This window comes from Culex pipiens, chromosome 3 (assembly GCF_016801865.2).
Source record: "Culex pipiens pallens isolate TS chromosome 3, TS_CPP_V2, whole genome shotgun sequence".
Classification (NCBI taxonomy): domain Eukaryota; kingdom Metazoa; phylum Arthropoda; class Insecta; order Diptera; family Culicidae; genus Culex; species Culex pipiens.
The window spans coordinates 1,478,092-1,500,190 of record NC_068939.1 but is presented as its reverse complement, the minus strand read 5'-3'; the positions used below and the strand labels follow the sequence as shown (position 1 = coordinate 1,500,190).

Here is a 22,099-nt window from a genome sequence, read left to right as displayed (position 1 = left end):
TTGCTTGAAATATTTCGCTGAAATCAAACTTTCGGTTTCTATACTTGGAAAACGGGTCACTTTATCAAAAAATGTGTAATAGTAGTTTATGCAACAAGGTGCAAAAAGAGGATTTTTTCAGCACGAGTCGTACATTTATCCAACGAGGTTCACCGAGTTGGATAAATACGACGAGTGATGAAAAAATCAAGTTTTGCAACGAGTTCCATACAACGTTTTTTGCAATTCCGAAAAACACCCTTTGAACAGAATTATGGGAAAAATGTCCATGCATTGAGTCAATGAATCGTTTAAATCAAAAAAAGTTGAAAAGTATAACTTTTCCTAACAAGTGTTGAAAAGTTCAACTTTTCAGCATCCATTTCAGTGCTGAAAAGTAGAACTTTTCAGCATTTGTTTTGTAAAGGGTTACTATTCGATTCTGTGATTTTTGGTACAGAAAAGTAGGCTGTTTCGTCGTTCAAGAATGACAGGAAAAGGAAGTAGTTTCACGACGGAATTACAAAAAGTACTTTTCGATTGCAAATTTAATTTCACATAAGAAGTGAAGTCAAAAAAATTATGCGTGAAATTTCGATCTCGGCCTTGGCCGCATTATTTTTTACCATTTTTCTCTTGAGCCACAGAGTCTTTTGAAAATAGTCAATCGAAAAATCAGCTATTTTTTCGCGTGTACCTATTTTTTCTGAACAGTCCTCATCATTACCTTCAACTTTGCCGAAGACACCAAATTGATCTGAAAATTCGCCATCGCCAAACTTGTGTGGAGACTTGTTTTTTTGTCACAGGGAAGGCCTCCACAAAGTTTGAGCGAATTAAAATATACAAAAAAATAAACTGGTCGAATTCGTAGAGAATTTCTCCATAAATAAATTTGGTCCATAGAGTTTGCCGCATTTTTTCAAATCAAGAAATCAAGAATAAAAAATACAAAACAAAAAAATCAGGAATACAAATACACCATCATGAAATATCTAAAATTTTCAAGAAGAGCTAAACTACAGCTAAAATATTATTTAAAATATACTTTTCATTATAAAACCAAAACTTCTAACACTGGTCAATTCTTCTTCCATGCTGTTATCAACTTTACCAACACGTACCTACCTATGTAAGGGGTTCCGACTTGTTCTAGGGTTGTTCCCGCTCTCAACAACATCGAAACGGTTTCACAACGGCCCAGCGTTGCCTCTTTATCCCAAAGAGTCCTCACTGCCTGAACAACACAACAACACACAAAACGGGGATAAAAAGCACAAACACTCATTCTACAGGAGTGTTTGGGAGGTCGCGCGTTTCGGCTAATTGAATTCTGTACAACCTCGCAGCATTCCAACTCTGCCTGCGTCGACGTTCCGGGGGAAGGCTCTCTCTCTGTAGATACCTTTCCGGGACTGGCGTTTACTGCTGCCGGGGTTTGGTTTTCGGAACCATTCTGGGGTTAGTCTGGTGGCCCGGTTATGTGTAGATTGAATTCCGTCCGACGGTGCAAAATCTGTGGCATCGTGGTGAGGAAGGGGGAGATTCCCGGTGACATTTATAAGAGTCGTTGCCGTTCTCGGTCGGTTCTGGAAATCCCGGAAGCTAGCAACATACCGCCGAGCATGTTAATTGTTGTTGTAATTTGTAACTCTAGCACTCTGCTCGCTGCTGCGACTGGCACTCGCTCCCCTGGTGTTGGTTCGGTATTTACGGTTCCATACCGATAGCGGAGTCGAGGCCTCACTGTGTCTCCCCGTTATCTCCGCAGGAGTCCCCAGGAATGTCGCGGATGTTTCCCTGTTGTTTGCAATTTTGTAACCAGAGCTAGAGACAACCATCGCTGTTCCGGTACCGTAGGGTGGGGTTGGCTTGTAAATCAGTTGACATTACTTCAAGAATTGAGTATCATGCGTCTGCTTAAAATATCTAGTCTAAAACTACTCACTTGAACAGTGTAAGACTACAAACAAGAACGAGGTACTTGTACTTTCGAACAGATTTGCATGCTGCAAATTATCGTCGACATTGTGAATGGCAGGAAGAGATTATAACACCACAGCAGCATGTGGTGCTGCTGCGAGGAGTGGGGAGGCTTAAAAATGGAAACGTTATTACAGGATTAGAGCATCCTGAAAACTTGCAATTTGGCTCCGATTTAAGCGGCGTTAACCGGTTTATGAATGAGGGGGGCGTGAACGGATAATTACGATTTTGCCGAAAATTATGTTATTATTCCATTATTTCATGGGGGGAGGGAAATTTAGGGGAAATTCCGCTCAAACCGTAAACAATCGGCAATGTCGGCAGCAGCGCTAGCGTGAGGGAGGTTCCCAACCAGTTTACCAGTGTTTATCTGCAAATTAAAATAACCTGAAATTTATAACCGCAGATATCGACGAGTGTGTGGAGCAGGAGCATGGCTGTGACTACTGCCGAAATGCCTACGGTGGGTACGAGTGTACCTGTCCGGCAGGTTACGAGCTGGCCGACGATGACAAGACCTGTCAGGACGTAGACGAGTGCGCGACCTACGGCGAAGACGGAGAAGACTACGATGAGGATGGGGAGGCCAAGGTGAGCATTTGTTCGCACGAGTGCGTCAACACGGTAGGTTCGTTCGAGTGCCGATGTCCGGAAAACTTCCACCTTAATATTGATGGGAGAACTTGTGTGCGGGATTTCTGCGCCGATTTGTATGAGAACCCAAACAAGACCAGATGTTCCCACGAGTGTAAGGATGGCACGGAAGGGTTCGTGTGCGGTTGTCCGGAGTTTCACATCCTGGACGAGTTTGACCAAAAGACCTGCAGGAATGTGTACAGCTGTGGTGAAGAGTTCAAGAAACGGTGCAATCCGGGCGTCTGTCGGATGGTACAGGGTGGAGACTATCGGTGTGAGTGTCCCGCGGGATATCAACAGCATGATCACAGCTGTCACGATATTGATGAGTGCGAGCTGGGACGGCACATGTGTTCGCACGATTGCCACAATACGGCTGGAACGTATGTGTGCAGCTGTCCACGGGGTCTTAAGCTTTCGTCGGATGAGCGAACTTGTGATGATATTGACGAATGTCTCGAACAGGAAGATGAAGATCTCTGCGGAGATCTGGAGTGCTCCAACACTTACGGCAGCTACAAGTGTGTCTGTCCGGAGGGCAAAGAACTCGACGAGTACGGCATCTGCAGGCAGATGGATCTCTGTACCACGGACAACGGAGGTTGTTCACACATTTGTACCTTCTTCAATCGGGAAACGTACTGCGACTGTCCGGACAGCATGGAGCTAGACGATGGTGGCAAGACGTGTGTCCCAATAAATGAATGCGATCTGAACAATGGAGGATGCTCACACGTGTGCAATCCAGAGTCGGACACACTTTGCGAATGTCCGGATGGATTCAACCTGGGTTCAGATGCTCGAACCTGTCACGATGTTAACGAGTGCCATGAAGACAACGGAGGTTGCCAGCAGAGTTGTTTGAACTTTGAGGGTGGTTACAAGTGCGGATGCTTCGAAGGATTTGAACGGTCGGATAACCGATCTTGTTCGGATATTGACGAGTGTTCCCTGAACCAAGGTGATTGTGATCACCACTGTCACAACACGGAAGGATCATTCCACTGCTCGTGTCACAGTGGATACCAATTAACTGAGAATAAAAAGTCATGCTTGGACATTAACGAATGTGAATTGCACAATGGAAACTGTTCCCACATCTGCATCAACCTCCTGGGAGGTTATCAATGCTCGTGTCCCAAAGGTCAGTTCCTAACAGAGGACGATCACTCATGTGAGTTTGTCAACGAATGCGAGCTAAACAACGGCGGATGTTCGCACACGTGTCACTACGCCCACGGTGTGGTCACTTGTCACTGTCCGAAAGGGTTCGAATTGGAGCGTGGAAACTACAAGACTTGCGTGGACATCAACGAATGCGGCTGGAACAATGGAGGATGTTCGGACTCGTGCACCAACTTAGCGGGAAGCTACGAGTGTTCATGCCCGAAGGGCTACGAACTTGGAAGAGATCACCACACTTGTCACGACATTGACGAGTGCATCGAGAACAATGGCAATTGCTCGAACATTTGCATCAACCTGCTCGGAGATTACAAATGCGCCTGTGAAGCCGGGTATGAACTTGAGGAAGATGAGCAAACGTGTCGAGATATTGACGAATGTTCAACGCGGTTCCACGATTGCTCGCACATCTGCGTGAACGTTCCGGGAACGTTCGAGTGTGAGTGTCCACCTGGATACGTACTTGGACGGGACAAGTATACCTGCGAGGATATCAACGAGTGCGAGACCCTGCCGGATAAGGGTGGCTGCGAACATCACTGCATCAATATGCTAGGATCGTACCGTTGCGGATGTGAAGATGGTCATCGGTTGGAGTTGGACAACAAAACCTGTTCGGATATTGACGAATGTTCGGATGAAAATAAAAAATGTTCGCATGATTGCGTGAATCTTAAGGGTGGGTTCGAATGTTCCTGTCCAGTGGGACTACGACTTGATGTTGACGAGGTGACCTGCGTTGATATCGATGAGTGCAAGATCAACAGTTTCAACGGGGGATGCTCGCACATTTGCGAGAACCTGCACGGGAGTTTCAAGTGTGAGTGCCCCAAAGGGTGGCTTCTAAGCGATGACCAGGCAACCTGTGAGGATGTTGACGAATGTTTGAACCTCAACGGCGGATGCAGTCAACGCTGTGTTAACCTTCGTGGAGGCTATAAATGCGATTGCAACGCTGGATATTCGTTGATGGCTGATAACAAAACGTGCGAAGTGAGCAATCCATGCGCGTTGAGGAATGGAGGTTGCCAACATAGCTGCAGTTTGAAGAATGCCTTACCTGTCTGTTCCTGCCGAGAGGGATACGTGCTGAACAAGACCAACATGGCCACGTGCGTCGATCATAACGAGTGTCAATCGCCCAACGATAACAACTGCCAGCAAAAGTGCGTCAATACCGAAGGATCGTACCGTTGCGAGTGCTTCCCAGGGTTCGAGCGGAATGAACTTGGTCAGTGTTTGGATGTGAACGAGTGTCTGGAGAACAATGGTGGATGCAGTAAAAACGCCCGGTGCATTAACTTGGCCGGAAGCTTCCGGTGTATGTGTCCTCCAGGGTTCAAAATAGGCAAAGATCGGAGGACGTGTTTCGAGATCAAGGATCGCTGCATGATGTTGAAGGCACCGAAGAATGGAGAAATGCGATGTTCCAGATCTCGGCACAAGGCGCAACTGTTCTATCGGACAAGATGCTCAGTTTGGTGTAGCAAAGGATTCAAGCTTGTTGGTCCTTCTACGAAGCACTGCAACGGAACTGGACACTGGGATGACGAACGGGAATCGCTTTGTGTTCGTAAGTTATTCGAAATGTTTTTTAAAGATCGTTCAATGACGACAACTTCTCATTACAGCACAATCTTGTCCGCGCCTTCAACGTCCCGAGCATGGAACGATCCTACCGGTAGCTTGCATGTCCGGAAAGATTTTCGCCGGTGAACGATGTGTCCTGCACTGCAAGCCGGGCTTCAAACCGGTTGGCAAGCGAACGGCAGTTTGCGACGGCGAGCAAAAGTGGACACCAACACCGAACCTGCAGTGCGTTCCGCAGACCACTCCGACTCCGGTGCCCATCAAACCCTACATCCAGTGTCCGGCGGATATGCACGCGGTACTTCCCGTGGGGCAGTACACGATGAAGGTGAAGCTGGACCAGCCCAAGACGAACGTCGACTGGTTCCGGTTCGTTGACGCTCACCCAGCTTGGGGCAAACAGCTGGAAGCGGAGCTACCCGCCGGAGAAACGGCCGTCACCTTCCGAGCCAGGAGTCCCAACTCTGCCACGAATGACGTGTGTCGAGTTTTGATAAAGATAAGGGGTAGGTTTTGCGTTCTTTTTGAGCTTTACACCTTTTGTAACATCTAACATGACATCTTTTCAGAACGAAGACCGCCTCAGGTCGTCAACTGTCCGGACTCGTTCAACGTGCAACTGGAACGTCAGGAAACGTCCCGGTCGGTGTACTGGGTTGAACCCACCTTTGAGACTGAGTCCGAGATCAAGCAGTTGTACAAATCTCACACGCCAGGTCAGCTGCTGATCGCGGGAGTTCACTACGTCAATTATGTGGCGACCGATGACGATGGACTTAGTTCCAAATGTAGCTTTGGAATCACTGTAAAGGGTGAGTACAATGGAATACTGTTGAAAGTTCATTGCAAGCAATTTCATTTTCATTACAGCATCTCCTGAGCCCATCGAGCCCAGAAGGACAGCGTATCGTCCGCTGGAAACAAATCGGCTGGAGAACCACGATTCCTACCTAATTTGTCCGGGCAAGTCACCCATCCGAATCGATTCCAACAATCCTGTAAGTAGATTGCACATTTTTCTGCACATTCTCGGGCACGGTCACCACCGCCAACGCCACCACGATCAGCCTCTGCACGACCATAACCAAAGCCGAAAAACTACCAGCCAAAGCCACGTGCCATTATCTAAATCTAATCACGGTGATGGTCACATCACCAGCCATCGGCCATCGACCGCCATCGATGTCACCACCGAGAGCAGTTCATTGCTGTCCACCACCGCCACCACGCTCAAGCCTAATCACACAAGCAACAGCATAACTCCTGCGGCAAACAAACAAACCCATCGACCAAAACATCACTTTCGCGGCAATGATCATAATCATAATAATCATAGAAAACAGATCCTCCCAACGTTAACGGCGTCGACGACTGTAAAGTCTCCCCTCCATCGGCATCATCGTCCGGGGTCAACTTCGACCGTGGTCCACATTTGGGACTGCTCCGAAGAGGACGGTGACGATTATGACGATGAAGAAGCCGGGGACGATGAGGCGGGGTCCGGCAATCATATCGCAAATCAAATCGAGCACACGCGGTACTTTATCGACATTTACCATCATTGGCTTGTGCACCATCGCCATCATCATCCTCCGCGGACCCATTATTGAGTTGAAGCTACTTTCCTAGCGCTACATATTGGAACATACTCGCATTCCCTCCCCGTATCCATTACGCTGACGGCAGTCATGTGCCAACTGTCCATCAAAGTCCGCGGGAAGCTCCTGCCAAATTGGCACATTCCACGAAAATGTTTTGCTGGAAAACAAGTTGAAAATGAATATGGTTGCATCGTGTAACACGAAATTAATTCCAAAAATCAGGCAGGCCCATTGCCGATGCCGTTGAAATGTTTATCCTTTACAATACATACAATAAATTCTGCATCTGCAGCATTCTGACCGACTGGGCACAACAAATCTGAGAATTGATACTATAATAATTGTCTTCTAAATACAAATTGATTAAATTACAACTTAATTTATTTCCTAAATTAACTTAAATTATCTTAATTCATTACAACTTTTTAAGGAACACGGTAAAAATTATAACGTTAATGATTCTTAGTAACACTTTAGAGAATTTTTGGATTAACTCTGCTACCCAACAAGCCAACGGTTTTTTTTAATTCGATTATTCACGGATTTGGTTATCAGAACAGATTTCAAGAGTTTTTTTAAATAGATCTTATAAACATAAGGAAGACAAAAGCTTATAGATACTTTTGAAAAAAAAACTCTATATTTTTTTCCCGATGACTTAGTTTATTGGAGCCTGAACTGTATATCATACTTCATCATTATTAAGTGTCAACGTTTAAATTTATTCATTAAATGTATCATAGTTTCGCTAGTTACTCTTTTCCACTTTTCTAAACAAAATTGTACCCACCGTGTAATATTTTTTGACTTAAATAAGTTCCTGAAAGAATAGGTCACAATGAAACTATATTCACTTCCCAGAGATACTATGTTAGCAAACAAACAGTCAAAAAAAATCTAATACTAGTTATTTGATTTATTCATATCAAGTTAGATTACAATCTGGTCGGCAACTCGTCAGCCAATCAGACCTGGGATAAAAAATCCAGTAGCACTCCACTGCTCGTTATACATTGATCGGATCCACACAGAATGTGTGATTGACTGACAACCCGACCGTTGAAAGCACCATCAGCCAGCAAACAAACAAATCTACAAACCAACCAGCCAGTCAAGTCAGTCAGTGGGTGCCCCTTTCTGCCATCTCTTTCATTCACATTCCCAGCATTCCAAAAATAATGTTTGTACATATTTCCCATTCGCCCTCCTCAAAACAAGCTCACATTTCCCATTTTGATGAGTGTCTATCGCGATGCTTTCCGTCTGTCCTTTTGAGCGAGAGCAAGAGATGAAAAAAAAATCCAACCCGAACCCACCAAATTGAGTCGTATTGATTTCCGACCTGTGCCACACCGTCACACAGGCAGAGTGAGAGAGTCGTGTAATATGTAGCAAACACATCGTATCAGCGCATAAATTATGCGCGCCCAGCATCAAAACTCATCAACCCGTCCTATAGATAGCGAGGTATCGCTCGCAACTGATGACGATGAAATTCTCCCGCCCGAAAATATCATCTATTCAAAGACGATCGATTTTATGTGTTTGATGTCACTCAACGCTTGGCCGGCATTGTTATCCGAGCATTCGTTGGTGAAGGTTGTCTGAATCAACATGACTCGTCGCGTCCCGGCGCAAAACGCCGGCAATATTGCCCTACCTGCGGCTCAAGCAGGCAAAAAAGTGGGAATTTCCAAAAGGAAGGTTGAGGCCTCAACTGATGGCCAAAAACCGGGAATTTCCAAAAGGAAGGTGCTTTTGGAAGTGACATCGAACAGCAAAAAGACGAAAAAGAGCGACGGTACTGTACCGATGGATGAGGAGGAGGAGAACTCTTCATCGCACGAGGAGCAGCTATTGAAGAACAACAAGTTTGCTGGACTGCCTGACGAGGACCAGGTAGCGGAAGCAAAGGAGAATGAAGTGAAACAGCGAAAGGAGAAACTGCCTCCTTTTTATGTGCGGCAATCAGCAGCAACGATCGACTTTCGAGCGGGGCTGGTTGAACTCATCAAGTCTGGGAAAGTCCAAGGCAACATTCGTCTGTGTCAAGACGGATTTAAGGTGCTGGTGCAATCCAGGCAGCACTATCAACTGGTCAAGGATTACTTGACCGAAAACGAGGCGGAGTACTTTACCCATGATGTCGTCATGGATAAGCCGTACAAAATCGTCGTCAGAGGTCTGTACGACATGCCAGTGGAGGAATTAGCTGCCGAGCTAAAAGTTTTGAAACTGGATGTGTTGGCCGTGCACAAAATGAGCCGACGCAACAAAGACATCAAGTACCGTGACCAGCTCTACCTGCTGCATTTGGCTAAGGGATCGACGACGCTTCCTGAGCTGAAGGCAATTCGAGCGGTTTTCAACATCATCGTGTCGTGGGAGCGATACCGACCAGTGCATCGTGACGTCACACAATGCTTCAACTGCCTGGGTTTCGGGCACGGAGGTAAGAACTGCCACCTGAAGCGTCGTTGCGCCAAATGTGGTACCGATGCGCACATCACATCCCAGTGCATCCAAGATTCGCTGGTGAAGTGCCTCAACTGCAACGGTGAGCACTCGTCAACCGACCGAAAGTGCCCCAAGAGAGCTGAGTTCGTGAAAATTCGGCAGCAAGCATCGACGAAGAATCAGCCTCAGCGTCGTAGAACTCCTCCAGCCCTGGTGGAGCAAAATTTTCCACCTCTTCAACCGCGACGCCAGGTCCCGAACTTGGCACCGTTGCCGTTGGATCCCAGGAAGAGAGCTGAGATGAATCATCCACGGCCGGGTTCCAGCCAGGAGCCGAGACCGCCACCACCGGGCTTCAGCCAGGAGCCAAGACCAACCCAAGAACCAGCAGTTGAGGAAAATGGTAATGATCTTTACACCTCAACCGAACTCCTCAATATTTTCAAACAGATGTCCGCTGCACTGCGTGGATGCAAAACCAAGACCCAGCAGATTGAAGTGCTGACCTCGTTCGTCATCCAGTATGGATCGTAGGTCCCTCAAGCTGCTGAATTGGAACGCTTGCTCCATTAGGAGGAAGCACTTAGAGCTGGTGGATTTTCTTCGCGAGAAGGAGATCGACGTAGCTGCCATCACGGAAACTCATCTGAAGCCCGGTGAAAAAGTTTATCTGCAAAACTACAAGATCGCGACGCAGCTCGATAGGACCACCTCTGGAGGAGGAGGTGTGCTTGTCGCTGTTCATCGTGATCTCAAGCCACGCCGGCTGCCACACTTCAAACTGGACATCATCGAGGCCGTTGGGGTGGAAATTCCCACTTCAGTTGGCCCAGTACTCTTCATTGCTGCATACTGCCCACGTCAGGTGAATTCCAGAGATGGTTCAGCAGCAAAACTGAAGAGCGATATCCAGAAGCTGACACGGCGGAGCGCAAAGTACATCATCGCTGGTGACCTCAACGCGAAGCATGAAGTTTGGGGCAATAGCAGGAGGAATCGGAACGGAGTGATTCTGCACAACGATCTGCAAAACGGATACTACAACGTTGTGAGTCCAGATCGTCCAACGAGGGTGGCTCGGTCTGGGAATCACTCAATCATCGACTTCTTCATTACCAATATGGCTGAGAACGTGGCTCATCCTGAGGTGTTTGAAGAGTTGAGTTCTGATCACTATCCGGTGGTTGTGGAGGTTGGAGCTTCCGTTACTCCGCAGCGGCAACCAACCCGGAAAGATTACCACAACGTTGACTGGCAGCAGTTTCAGCAAGTGGTCGACAGCAACATTGACTATGATCAACACCCGGAAACTTCTGCTGATATTGATTGTTCGCTGGAAATGATCCAGCAGGCTATCAACCAAGCAGAGGCTGCCAACGTTCGGGAGGTTCCTGTTAATATTAAGGTAACTGATATTGACGTAGATACTAAACACTTAATTAGACTTAGGAATGTTTATAGGAGACAATATCAACGGACTGGGGACTATGACAAAAAGATTTCAGTTAACAATTTAAACAAAATCATACAAGACCGACTTGACAATATCAGAAATCAAGAATTTTCAAAACATGTAAGCCAGCTTGGGAATTATTCAAAACCATTTTGGAAACTTTCAAAAGTTCTAAAAAACAAACCAAAGCCTATTCCTCCTCTTATTATTGAGGATTCTCCTTTGATTACATCCGAGGAAAAGGCAAATGCACTTGGGCTTCATTTTGTTAGTTCACATAATCTTGGCGCTTCCATGACCAGCCGTAAAGAAACATCAGTTGCCAATAGTATTTCAACAATCAATGACTCTACCTTTGAATTTCCTGCAGATTCCCATGTTTCTGGTGAGGAAGTCAAAGTTGCAGTAAAACAAATGAAAAATATGAAAGCTCCTGGCTTTGATAACATTTTTAATCTGGTGTTGAAAAAACAGAGTGATCAGTTCTTTCAACATCTAGCCAATATTTTCAATAAATGTTTGCAACTTGGTTACTTCCCCACCAATTGGAAACTGGGCAAAGTCATACCAATTTTGAAGCCTCAAAAAGATCCAACATCGCCAACAAGTTATCGTCCCATTAGTCTTTTGAGTAGTCTGTCCAAACTCTTTGAGAAGGTCATCTATTCAAGGCTTTTGGATTTTACCAACGATAATAATATAATTTTGAATGAACAGTTTGGCTTCCGAAAGGGACATAATACTGCTCATCAGCTTACGAGAGTAACTAAAATCATCAAGCAGAACAAGCTTGAGTCTAAATCAACTGCTATGGCTTTGTTGGATGTTGAGAAGGCTTTTGACAATGTTTGGCATGATGGTTTGATACATAAACTGTATTTATACGGTTTTCCAATGTATCTTATCAAAATTATCCAGCACTATCTTTCGGAGAGATCGTTCAGGGTTTTTCTGAATGGGATTGCTTCTGGATTATTCAACATTGATGCTGGGGTTCCCCAAGGAAGTATTCTTGGCCCACTTCTGTACAATATTTTTACATCTGATTTGCCTACTCTTCCTGGTAATGGTGTGTTGTCACTTTTTGCTGATGACACTGCCGTTATTTATAAGGGTAAAATAACCAGATATTTAGTTGGCCGTCTTCAGAAGGGTCTTGACGTTCTTTCCGAATACTTTGGCGACTGGAAAATTCGCATAAATGCAGCCAAAACTCAAACCATCATTTTTCCACTTTCCAAATCGGCCAGATTTGCCCCAAAGGATGATGTTTTGATTAAAATGAATGATGTTTCAATACCCTGGTCAAAGGAAGTTGTCTATTTAGGTCTCATACTTGACTCGAAACTATTGTTTCGGCAGCATGTAGATAAAATATTGAACAAGTGCAGCATTCTCATCAGGTGTTTGTATCCTTTAATTAACAGAAAATCAAAACTATCTTTGAAAAATAAGCTAGCAGTTTACAAACAAATAATTTACCCCGTTATTGAGTATGCAGTACCTGTTTGGGAGTGTTGCGCTAGAACTCATAAATTGAAGCTCCAGCGTGTCCAAAACAAGGTACTCAAAATGGTTTTGAATGTTCCTGGCTGGACAAGATCAAGTGAGGTTCATGAATTATCAGAAGTAAAAATGTTGGATCAGAAAATTCAAGAAAAATGTTTGAAATTCAGGGAAAAATGTGCTATATCTGAATACCCCTTGATTCAAGGATTGGTTTAGTTTATGGTAAGTTTAAGTTAGTTTTAGGTTAGGTTATGTTTTCTTAACATTTTTTTTCCTCATTGTACCTAGTGTTACAAAAATGATAAATCATATACTTTTAAAGTTAAGAAAATGAACAGTGTTTAAATCACGAAAAGCAAACTAAAGCTGAAGAGCCACAGCTGACCACTTATTATGTAAACCAAATGTAATTATTATAAGAAAGATTCAATAAAGTATATTTAATTCAAAAAAAAAAAAAAAAAAACGCTTGGCCGGCGGCGGCGGTGATGAGAATGACGCAGTGACACATTTGCTTGACTGCTTATAAATTTTAGAGGTGATGACTTGTAATCATAGATTGGCCCCCGAGAACAGCTGCGTAGAGGCTTGGGAAGCTTTGAATGGGTGAACTTAAAGCTGAATCGTTACAAAATATAACTGTTCTATAACGAGCATAACATTATTTTAATATAAATTACTATGGGGTTGAAATATTTAGCTAGTATAGTTTGGTAAATGATCAGTACGGCAGCAATTTTTCAAATGTCTGAATATTCGATTGCAAAAATAGAGCAAAACTGTGTTTTTAAACGAATTCCGTATTGAAAATTTTTGAAAAAAAAGGCTGAACTACAAGCCTCAAAAAATATATTTAACACATTCATATGAAGTAAATTATTAAGTTGCATAAAAAAATCGGATTTCGAAAATTTATGCATGAAAATAAAAACCAAAAAATCAATCAAATCGCGGCCATCCTGAAAACATGTTTCCAGAACAGAGCAATTCTCTACGAAATCGGTCTTTTTTCTTCAATTTTAATTTTTGTATTTTTTAATCCGACTGAAACTTTTTTGGTGCCTTCGGTATGCCCAAAGAAGCCATTTTGCATCATTAGTTTGTCCATATAATTTTCCATACAAATTTGGCAGCTGTCCATACAAAAATGATGTATGAAAATTCAAAAATCTGTATCTTTTGAAGGAATTTTTTGATCGATTTGGTGTCTTCGGCAAAGTTGTAGGTATGGATACGGACTACACTGGAAAAAAATAATACACGGTAAAAAAAATTTGGTGATTTTTTTATTTAACTTTTTATCACTAAAACTTGATTTACAAAAAAACACTATTTTTAATTTTTTTTATTTTTTGATATGTTTTAGAGGACATAAAATGCCAACTTTTCAGAAATTTCCAGGTTGTGCAAAAAATCATTGACCGAGTTATGAATTTTTTAATCAATACTGATTTTTTCAAAAAATCGAAATTTTGGTCGTAAAATTTTTCAACTTCATTTTTCGATGTAAAATCAAATTTGCAATCAAAAAGTACTTTAGTGAAATTTTGATAAAGTGCACCGTTTTCAAGTTATAGCCATATTTAAGTGACTTTTTTGAAAATAGTCGCAGTTTTTTATTTTTTAAAACTAGTGCACATGTTTGCCCAGTTTTGAAAAAAATATTTTTGAAAAGCTGAGAAAATTCTCTATATTTTGCTTATTCGGACTTTGTTGATACGACCTTTAGTTGCTGAGATATTGCAATGCAAAGGTTTAAAAACAGGAAAATTGATGTTTTCTAAGTTTCACCCAAACAACCCACCATTTTCTATCGTCAATATCTCAGCAACTAATGGTCCGATTTTCAATGTTAATATATGAAACAATTGTGAAATTTTCCGATCTTTTCGAAAAAAATATTTTCAAAATTTTCAAATCAAGACTAACATTTTAAAAGGGCGTAATATTGAATGTTTGGCCTTTTTGAAATGTTAGTCTTGATTTGAAAATTTTGAAAATATTTTTTTCGAAAAGATCGGAAAATTTCACAAATGTTTCATATATTAACATTGAAAATCGGACCATTAGTTGCTAAGATATTGACGATAGAAAATGGTGGGTTGTTTGGGTGAGACTTAGAAATCATCAATTTTCCTGTTTTTAAACCTTTGCATTGCAATATCTCAGCAACTAAAGGTCGTATCAACAAAGTCCGAATAAGCAAAATATAGAGAATTTTCTCAGCTTTTCAAAAATATTTTTTTCAAAACTGGGCAAACATGTGCACTAATTTAAAAAAATGAAAAACTGCGACTATTTTCAAAAAAGTCACTTAAATATGGCTATAACTTGAAAACGGTGCACTTTATCAAAATTTCACTAAAGTACTTTTTGATTGCAAATTTAATTTTACATCGAAAAATGAAGTTGAAAAATTTTTACGACCAAAATTTCGATTTTTTGAAAAAATCAGTATTGATTAAAAAATTCATAACTCGGTCAATGATTTTTTGCACAACCTGGAAATTTCTGAAAAGTTGGCATTTTATGTCCTCTAAAACATATCAAAAAATAAAAAAAATTAAAAATAGTGTTTTTTTGTAAATCAAGTTTTAGTGACAAAAAGTTAAATAAAAAAATCACCAAATTTTTTTTACCGTGTATTATTTTTTTCTAGTGTAGTCCGTATCCATACCTACAACTTTGCCGAAGACACCAAATCGATCAAAAAATTCCTTCAAAAGATACAGATTTTTGAATTTTCATACATCATTTTTGTATGGACAGCTGCCAAATTTGTATGGAAAATTATATGGACAAACTAATGATGCAAAATGGCTTCTTTGGGCATACCGAAGGCACCAAAAAAGTTTCAGTCGGATTAAAAAATACAAAAAAAAATCGAATGACCGAAATCCTAGAGAACTGCTCAACACATCTAAGAATGCAACTAAAATTAAATCTCACTGTAACTATACTGTTCCTGTTCGCATAAATGTCCCAAATGCACAATCATCAAGCTGAGAAAACGCGCGTGAAGCGCTCTACAACTTTGTAGAACATTGTTACACTCTAAAAAATAACCCTACAAAGTTAGAAAAAAACGAGAATTTAAAATGAAAAATCTTGTTCTAAATGAAAAAATGACCCTTCTGGGTCAAGGTAGATTCAAAAAGTACATTAAATTTCCCATAAAATGACATGTTTCAAAAAATTTTACAGTCGAGTAACGGAAAATGGGAGAATTTTTAAAAAAAATTTAGTGTTTTTTTCGATGAAAAATACGTTTTTTCGGAATTCTGAGTACGCCATCAAATCGAACGTCTAATTTTACATAAAAGTCCCTTTGACACCAAATTACTATCTCATCACCGTTTCAGGCTGCAAATTATTGAAAAACACATCTTTTTTCGCATGTTCAAAAATGGAAGGGGTCGTACCACCCCTCCGTCACGAGATATCAAAAAACGGACCTCGGATTCGTGATCAGGGACAAAAGTTACCCCTTAGGACAAAGTTTCACGTAAATCGAAAAGGGGTCGGGGCAACTTTTTCCGTTTTTGTGTGAGTTGGTAGAGAATTACCCTGTTTTATTTATATTTTTATTTTATATTTTAGTTTATGCACGAACCCCTGCTAAAAATATTTTCAAACTATTTCAAATTGTTAATTAGCACGCAAGTTGCATTTTTATGTGCAGCCAGAGTTACCAGGTCAAAATTAGGAAAATCTGGCAAAGTATCGATCAAAAATCTGGAAATATCTGGCAGACGGAGGGAGGATATGAATTTATTGGAAAATTTGTAGAATTTAGGTGGTCTAATTAATTTTATGACCTCAAATTTTTTTGATTTACCTTCTTTTTAAGAAAAACCTGTTCTATTTTTTTTTGGTTTTCAATTGAATTCAATTATTTTTATCAAAAAGTTGCTCTAAATGGGTATGAAGAGAAAAATCTGGCTAAATCTGGCACTGAGAAGGTTGAATCTTAATTTTGGATGAAACCTGAAAAATCAGGGATTCTCAGATTTTTCTGGCAACCTGGAAAACCTGTGTGCAGTTTAAAATTGAAATTTGAAGCACAATGTTTTTGAATGGAACAGAATTTTAAACTTCCTTCAAAGCCAAATATTACCTTTTTTGATAATTCAGGTTTTACAATATTTCACAGAAAAATAAAGTTAGACTATGAAAACTTCAATATTCCAATTTATTTTTTTTATCCAATTAATCTCAGCGACTTATAGCCGAAGACACCAAAGCGCTCAGAAAATTCCTTTCACAATGGTTTTAGCATCGAGAAAATTATTTAAAAATGATTTTGATAAGTCCTTTCCATAACAGGGCTGATTGAAGGCACGCTGTAGCACTTTCGTTATTCCATTTCAAAGATTGAAAGCTAAAGCGACAAACTCTGTATCTGATGAATCATAAAATTCATGTTTTGGACAGACATTTTTTTCTTTTTAACTACAGACTTCATCGGAACGCACGAGAATTGACTAATAGAGAAAACGATGATTTTGCATTACACACAAAGGAAAGAGTTCGCATAAAAGTTAAAAATGGAATCGGGAACCAGGATGAAACTGTTCAATTTTTATTGTATATTTTTCTTGAATTATAAAAGTTGAACAATTTTCTTCGGTTCCCATACGAATTAGTGTAACACATATGGCGCGCGTTCAGTCGTATCGGGTCTGGGTAGACTATGTAGGGGAATATTGGGTGAACAACAGACCGTAAAAGTCTTGTATGGCTTTATCTATTCAGGTTCCTTAAAGGAATATTAGGACAAAATAGAGCATTGCATGTGGGTCCATTGATTAAGAGACAGAATGGTTGTGTGACTAATGGTTTAGGGGTATAAAATATATGAAATGTGGGTATAATTTAATTTTATTAAATTTTGTTTTTATTTTAGAGCGCGCGAGGTTCTCTGGTGGAATAATGTGAGAGGGGTGGGGGAGGTGTGGGGGGGGGGGGGTGTGTATATTAGTGGGGATGGATTAGAGATTTGGGAATTAGGAAAGAAAAATGAGAAACTTTTTATATATGAAGTTAGTGGGTAGGGGATTTTTGGGGTTTTGTTGGAGGTATTGAGGGGGGGGGGGAGGAGATTAGTTTACGTGTTAGATAGGAGGTTTGAGATTAGCGTGTCGAGGGGGACTATGGATGAAGCTATGATAAAGGAAACAATTTTTTTGTGTTATTTAGGCACAATAGGTATTCTATGATAGTTGGGGATGTAAGCATGGTGAGGGTGGGTTCCGGATAGTTGGATCAATAATTGTAATGGTGATTTTTTTAAGGTGTGGATAGTTTGTGAGGACAGGCTGTCGCACTAAGCGCTGAGTTGAAATTTTGGCGAGACAAGTGTTTGGTTCCCGTGCCGGGGGTTTTATGGGAACATTAATCCATATGGTTCTGGGGTGGTAATTGTGGTCTGGTCAGTTTGGGGGTTTACTTTTCTCCACACGTGCTCAAAGAAGAAAGGGACCAATTAACTGTGTGGGCTCGGCAAATCGTTTGTTGGTTTGTCGTTGGTCAGACCAATTAAGTCCTCCCACCTCACCCCTCTCCGAACCCATCGGGACTGACGATTGCGGTGCCAATAAATGTCGATTACCGATGCCAAAAGCCAACATATTTTTTCCAACCCCGACGACTGCGCTAGCCAAGGGTGGTCTTAACACATCTTGTTTGATTATTATGATTATGATTATTGTATCGGACAACATAATTGCCGGGTCCAGTTTATGGTTAGCGAAAGTGGACGGAACCGAACCAACAAAAAATAATCTCCCAAAAACTCCCGCGGCAGCTGTTACCAAGAGTGAGATAAAAGCCATTTCCCGCCAACAACAAAAAAGTGACCCAATTTAGCAAAACAGGACGATCATTGCCAATTTGCGGGGTGATTTTTTTTGTTATTTTATTTCTGCTCGTAATCCGCGATTCAATGTCACTAAAATTGAGATATCAATCACCGGATATGGCGCCACGAACGGTGTTGCCAGTATTCACAAATCCAACTGGAAACACTGGCAGCACTGCTTGATGAAAAGCTGCCGTTCTGATGAATTTCCAATTGGACGCGTTTGTTCGTTTGCTGCTGCAGGAGTTTGAAGAAAAAAATGAAAGAGAGTTCAACGTCGTGTGAAATTTTTAAACGTTTTGTGCATGTTTGTATCGATATGAGTGTGTTTGTGTGTGCGTGTGGCAGCATCCGAAATCATTGCACGTATAGTGACAGAAAGCAATTCATTTTAATTTATTTAGCATTAATTTATTCATTTCCACTCATTTTTTCACGTGTTGTGTGTGTATCTGAGCAGTGTTTTTTTATTGTGACGAAATAAAAACTGTTTTCAATGAGTGCTTGTGATTGTTGTTTTTTTTTATTTGAGTGGTCCAATTCTGCAAATAAAAAAGTATTTGTAGCACAATGTAAAACATAGTAATTGTGGTGGGATGCAAGTTAAAAGTAGTTATACTGTTTTAAAAGTTACTCAACCTAATTGAATTGAAAATAAATGTAAAACATTTCAAACACAATAAGACAATGTAAATTATTTGTTTATAAACTATCTGCAAGTTATCGTTTTCATATATACAAATTCCAACAATAGGAATAAAGCGTGATTCGTATTTATTATTCATAATTCCAATGATAATAATTTCAGCACAGTAGCTATCGACGATTCAGATGGCATCAAAGTGTTCGGACAAACCAAATCAAACGTTCGGTAATGACTATTGATTTTCGATTACAATATTGTTTTTTTTAAGTCACTAAGCGGATTTGCATGGTTTGTTAGATATTTTAGAATATAATTTAAAGTTGAATACGATTTGATTTGCGATTTGTGATAATTTAATGATTAAAATTGTTATTTAACATCACGTGAAAAAGCTACTTCATTCAATCGTAAAAGCTCGTGTGCTTTCGGAAAGGCTTCCCCCTTTGTACAATAATTAAATCCCAACGAACGTCACCGTATTGTTAGCGCTTAAATGTGACACATGAATGGCAGCTACATCACGTTAAAAAAAAGAGCGAAACCCCTCAAAGGACTTGGGAAGGAACAAAACGAGTTCACGATTTTGTGTGAGTTTGAGCGAGTGGTTTACCTTAACCAATTTTAATTATGCTTCAATCAACAGGTATCATGGTAATGATGACAAAAGTAGCATAGAGAAATGTACTTCTTTTTGAGGAAAAAAATAAGAGTTGGGGGAGTGCTCATCAAACTGCACGTTTTGTCAAAAATCTCCATCCCAAACTTTAGAAAAGTAATCTTCTAGTTTATGTGATAATATACAAACATTTTCAACAAAAATGAGAACGCAAGCCACTCGCTATAGTTGGCTTTCCGGAGAAAAAAAACTTTCAACAGTTACATCACGATAACAGATTTGAAGTAATCGCTGAAAAACATATCTCATCCTTTCAATCTCTGCCTGAGGCAACAGTTGGTCATATTACCCTTTCTTCCACAGAAATAACGAAAAACCAGCTACCAACGAATGTTGCTGCTTTTGCTGTTGTTCATTTTGCTGAGCTAACTTTTGCTTCTTTCTTAAGACTTTACAATGTTGTTGTGCTGCTGATGAATTCTCACTGAAATCGGCCGTGTCCTCAAAAGTTTGATCTTTATTTTTTTTAATTTGGCTAACACTTGATGAAGAGGTCTCTTTCGCCAAAACAGCAGATTTACCATCATTTGTTCGTCGATACATTTTTTTTAGTTTCAAAAAGAACATACATGAATGGAACTCTTGAGTAAGGGTTTTCTGGTCGGTTTTGTGCCTTCATCAAAGTTTCAAGTAATGGTATGGAGAATTTCTTTAAAAATGATTTTATTTTTTATATGGTTTAGTTACATAAAAGATAAAACTATTGAGCATTTAAAACAAATGGTAATTTTTTTTTCCTGGAACGTTTGATTAAATATACTTGGTTTAATTTATTTTCATTGCAAAAAATGTTTTCCAAAATTTAACTTAATTAATTAATTTTCAAACATTAAAAATTGATCCAAAATGTCCGAGACATTGAATTAAAAAATTAAAGCAAATAATAAGTTTAAAAAGGAATAGAAAAAAAACATCGTTGGTCATTCGTTTTTCACGGTTCGACGACAATAACAAACAATGTATTATTTTTCGAAACAAATGCGAAAAAGGTTTTTTATTCAGCACTTAAAAAAATGCTTTTCAGTGCTGTATTTTTGACGACGTAAAGTAGGCTGTTTTGCAATACAAGAATGACAAGAAAAGTAAATAGTTTCTCAACGGAATCGAGAAAAAAATTTTTTTTTTGAATGGAGTAAATTAAGCAAAGTTTGGGAAATGAAAGTATTTTTTCATAATAAAATAAATATGTTTTCTCGAAAAGTTATAAATTTCTAAAAAAAATATTTACTAGCTTTTAATACGAGTTCTGCGACTCCATTTAAATAAAATTTAATTTGTTGTTTGCCTTTTAGCATACAAAATTCTTTTCTCAGTATTTTTAAAATCATTTTAGAGCATGTTTGGGGTCATATTCATGTAAAACTATCCAAAACAAGATATCGAAAAAAAAATTGTTCTGATTCAATTTTCCCAAGATTTGATTAACCGAAGTGAAATTTTTTCGAGGCCTCCGGATAATCGAGTCTCGTCTGAAAATATTTTATTAATAACTTGTAAATTAAATTATATTAATTCTATTAAGCAAAATCATCAACTGAAAGTGATTTGTCGTAGTGCAAACCCCTCCATATTTTTGCCAAATTAACAAAAAACGCGTCAACCTTTTCCAGTTTTCACGGAGAATTCCTCTGCTGCGCTTCTTCTTCCAGGAACCGGAAAGGAGATAGGGTAAAAGCCGGAAAACTGACTGTGCAGTTTGGTGCCAAAATCTCGACATCCAGCAGCAGCAGAAACCGAGGGCGGATTAAGGAGAGTTTAAATTTGTTGTTGTTTTGTCGGATCGAAGGAAATTAGCGCGGGAGAACGCGGGCAAAAGTTTGTTTTGAGCGCGGATTTACTTGGCGAAAAACTTGAACCTTAAAAGTTTTTCGCCTTAAGGGAAGGGGATTTCTCTTGGAGGGCGATAAATTGTTTGAGTATTATGCGGAAAATATTTTGCTCGCGAGTTGGTGGAACGATGCAGTTTTTTTGGAAGTTTTTGAGCTGGTTAAATGGTGGTTTGGATGTACAACCAATATTTTGCTGTTATTTATCCTGGTAATCGAAGCATATTGTTGAAAAGTTACAAAAAGTTGCTTGAGTAACTGAATCCAACTTATACTAGATAATAAATTAAACTGAAATTATTACATGTCATTGAAGCGACTAATTTAATATCTGTATTGTTATCATTATCATCATCACCAAGCATTTGATATGATTCTTCCTTCATTGTTTAAACCATACTTTTCACTTCCTCCAACAAATAATGTCACGCCCATTAGCTTCCAAGATTGCCGGTCGTTGGAAAGTGCTTAAAATTTACCTAATTTGTTCCGTGTCATTAAAAACCCATCCTTTCCCATGGGAGCAAGCGGTAGCCATGGGGAATTCTCGTCCCATTAATCGATCATTTACATCCTTTCTGCGTACCTACCGTGCACGATCCGCACCAGATTTGCTGCTCCATCCAACCAGTTTTAATTAAGTGCCAGCGGCTTACACGAATGTTCATTACAATCCAGCCCCGTTGGGTCGTACC

At 40.3% G+C, this 22,099-nt stretch overlaps 1 protein-coding gene across 1 annotated transcript in view; it reads left to right on the top strand.

Annotated features, from left to right (window-relative positions):
* Positions 1 to 22,099, top strand: part of LOC120423028 (fibrillin-1-like) — a 137,929-nt gene that overhangs the window by 108,899 nt on the left and 6,931 nt on the right. Inside the window, exons 8-11 of the mRNA XM_039586669.2 lie at positions 2,372 to 5,359; positions 5,418 to 5,882; positions 5,946 to 6,188; positions 6,247 to 6,374. Of these exons, the coding sequence (XP_039442603.2) occupies positions 2,372 to 5,359; positions 5,418 to 5,882; positions 5,946 to 6,188; positions 6,247 to 6,374 (3,824 nt within the window). The remainder of the gene's footprint in view (positions 1 to 2,371; positions 5,360 to 5,417; positions 5,883 to 5,945; positions 6,189 to 6,246; positions 6,375 to 22,099) is intronic.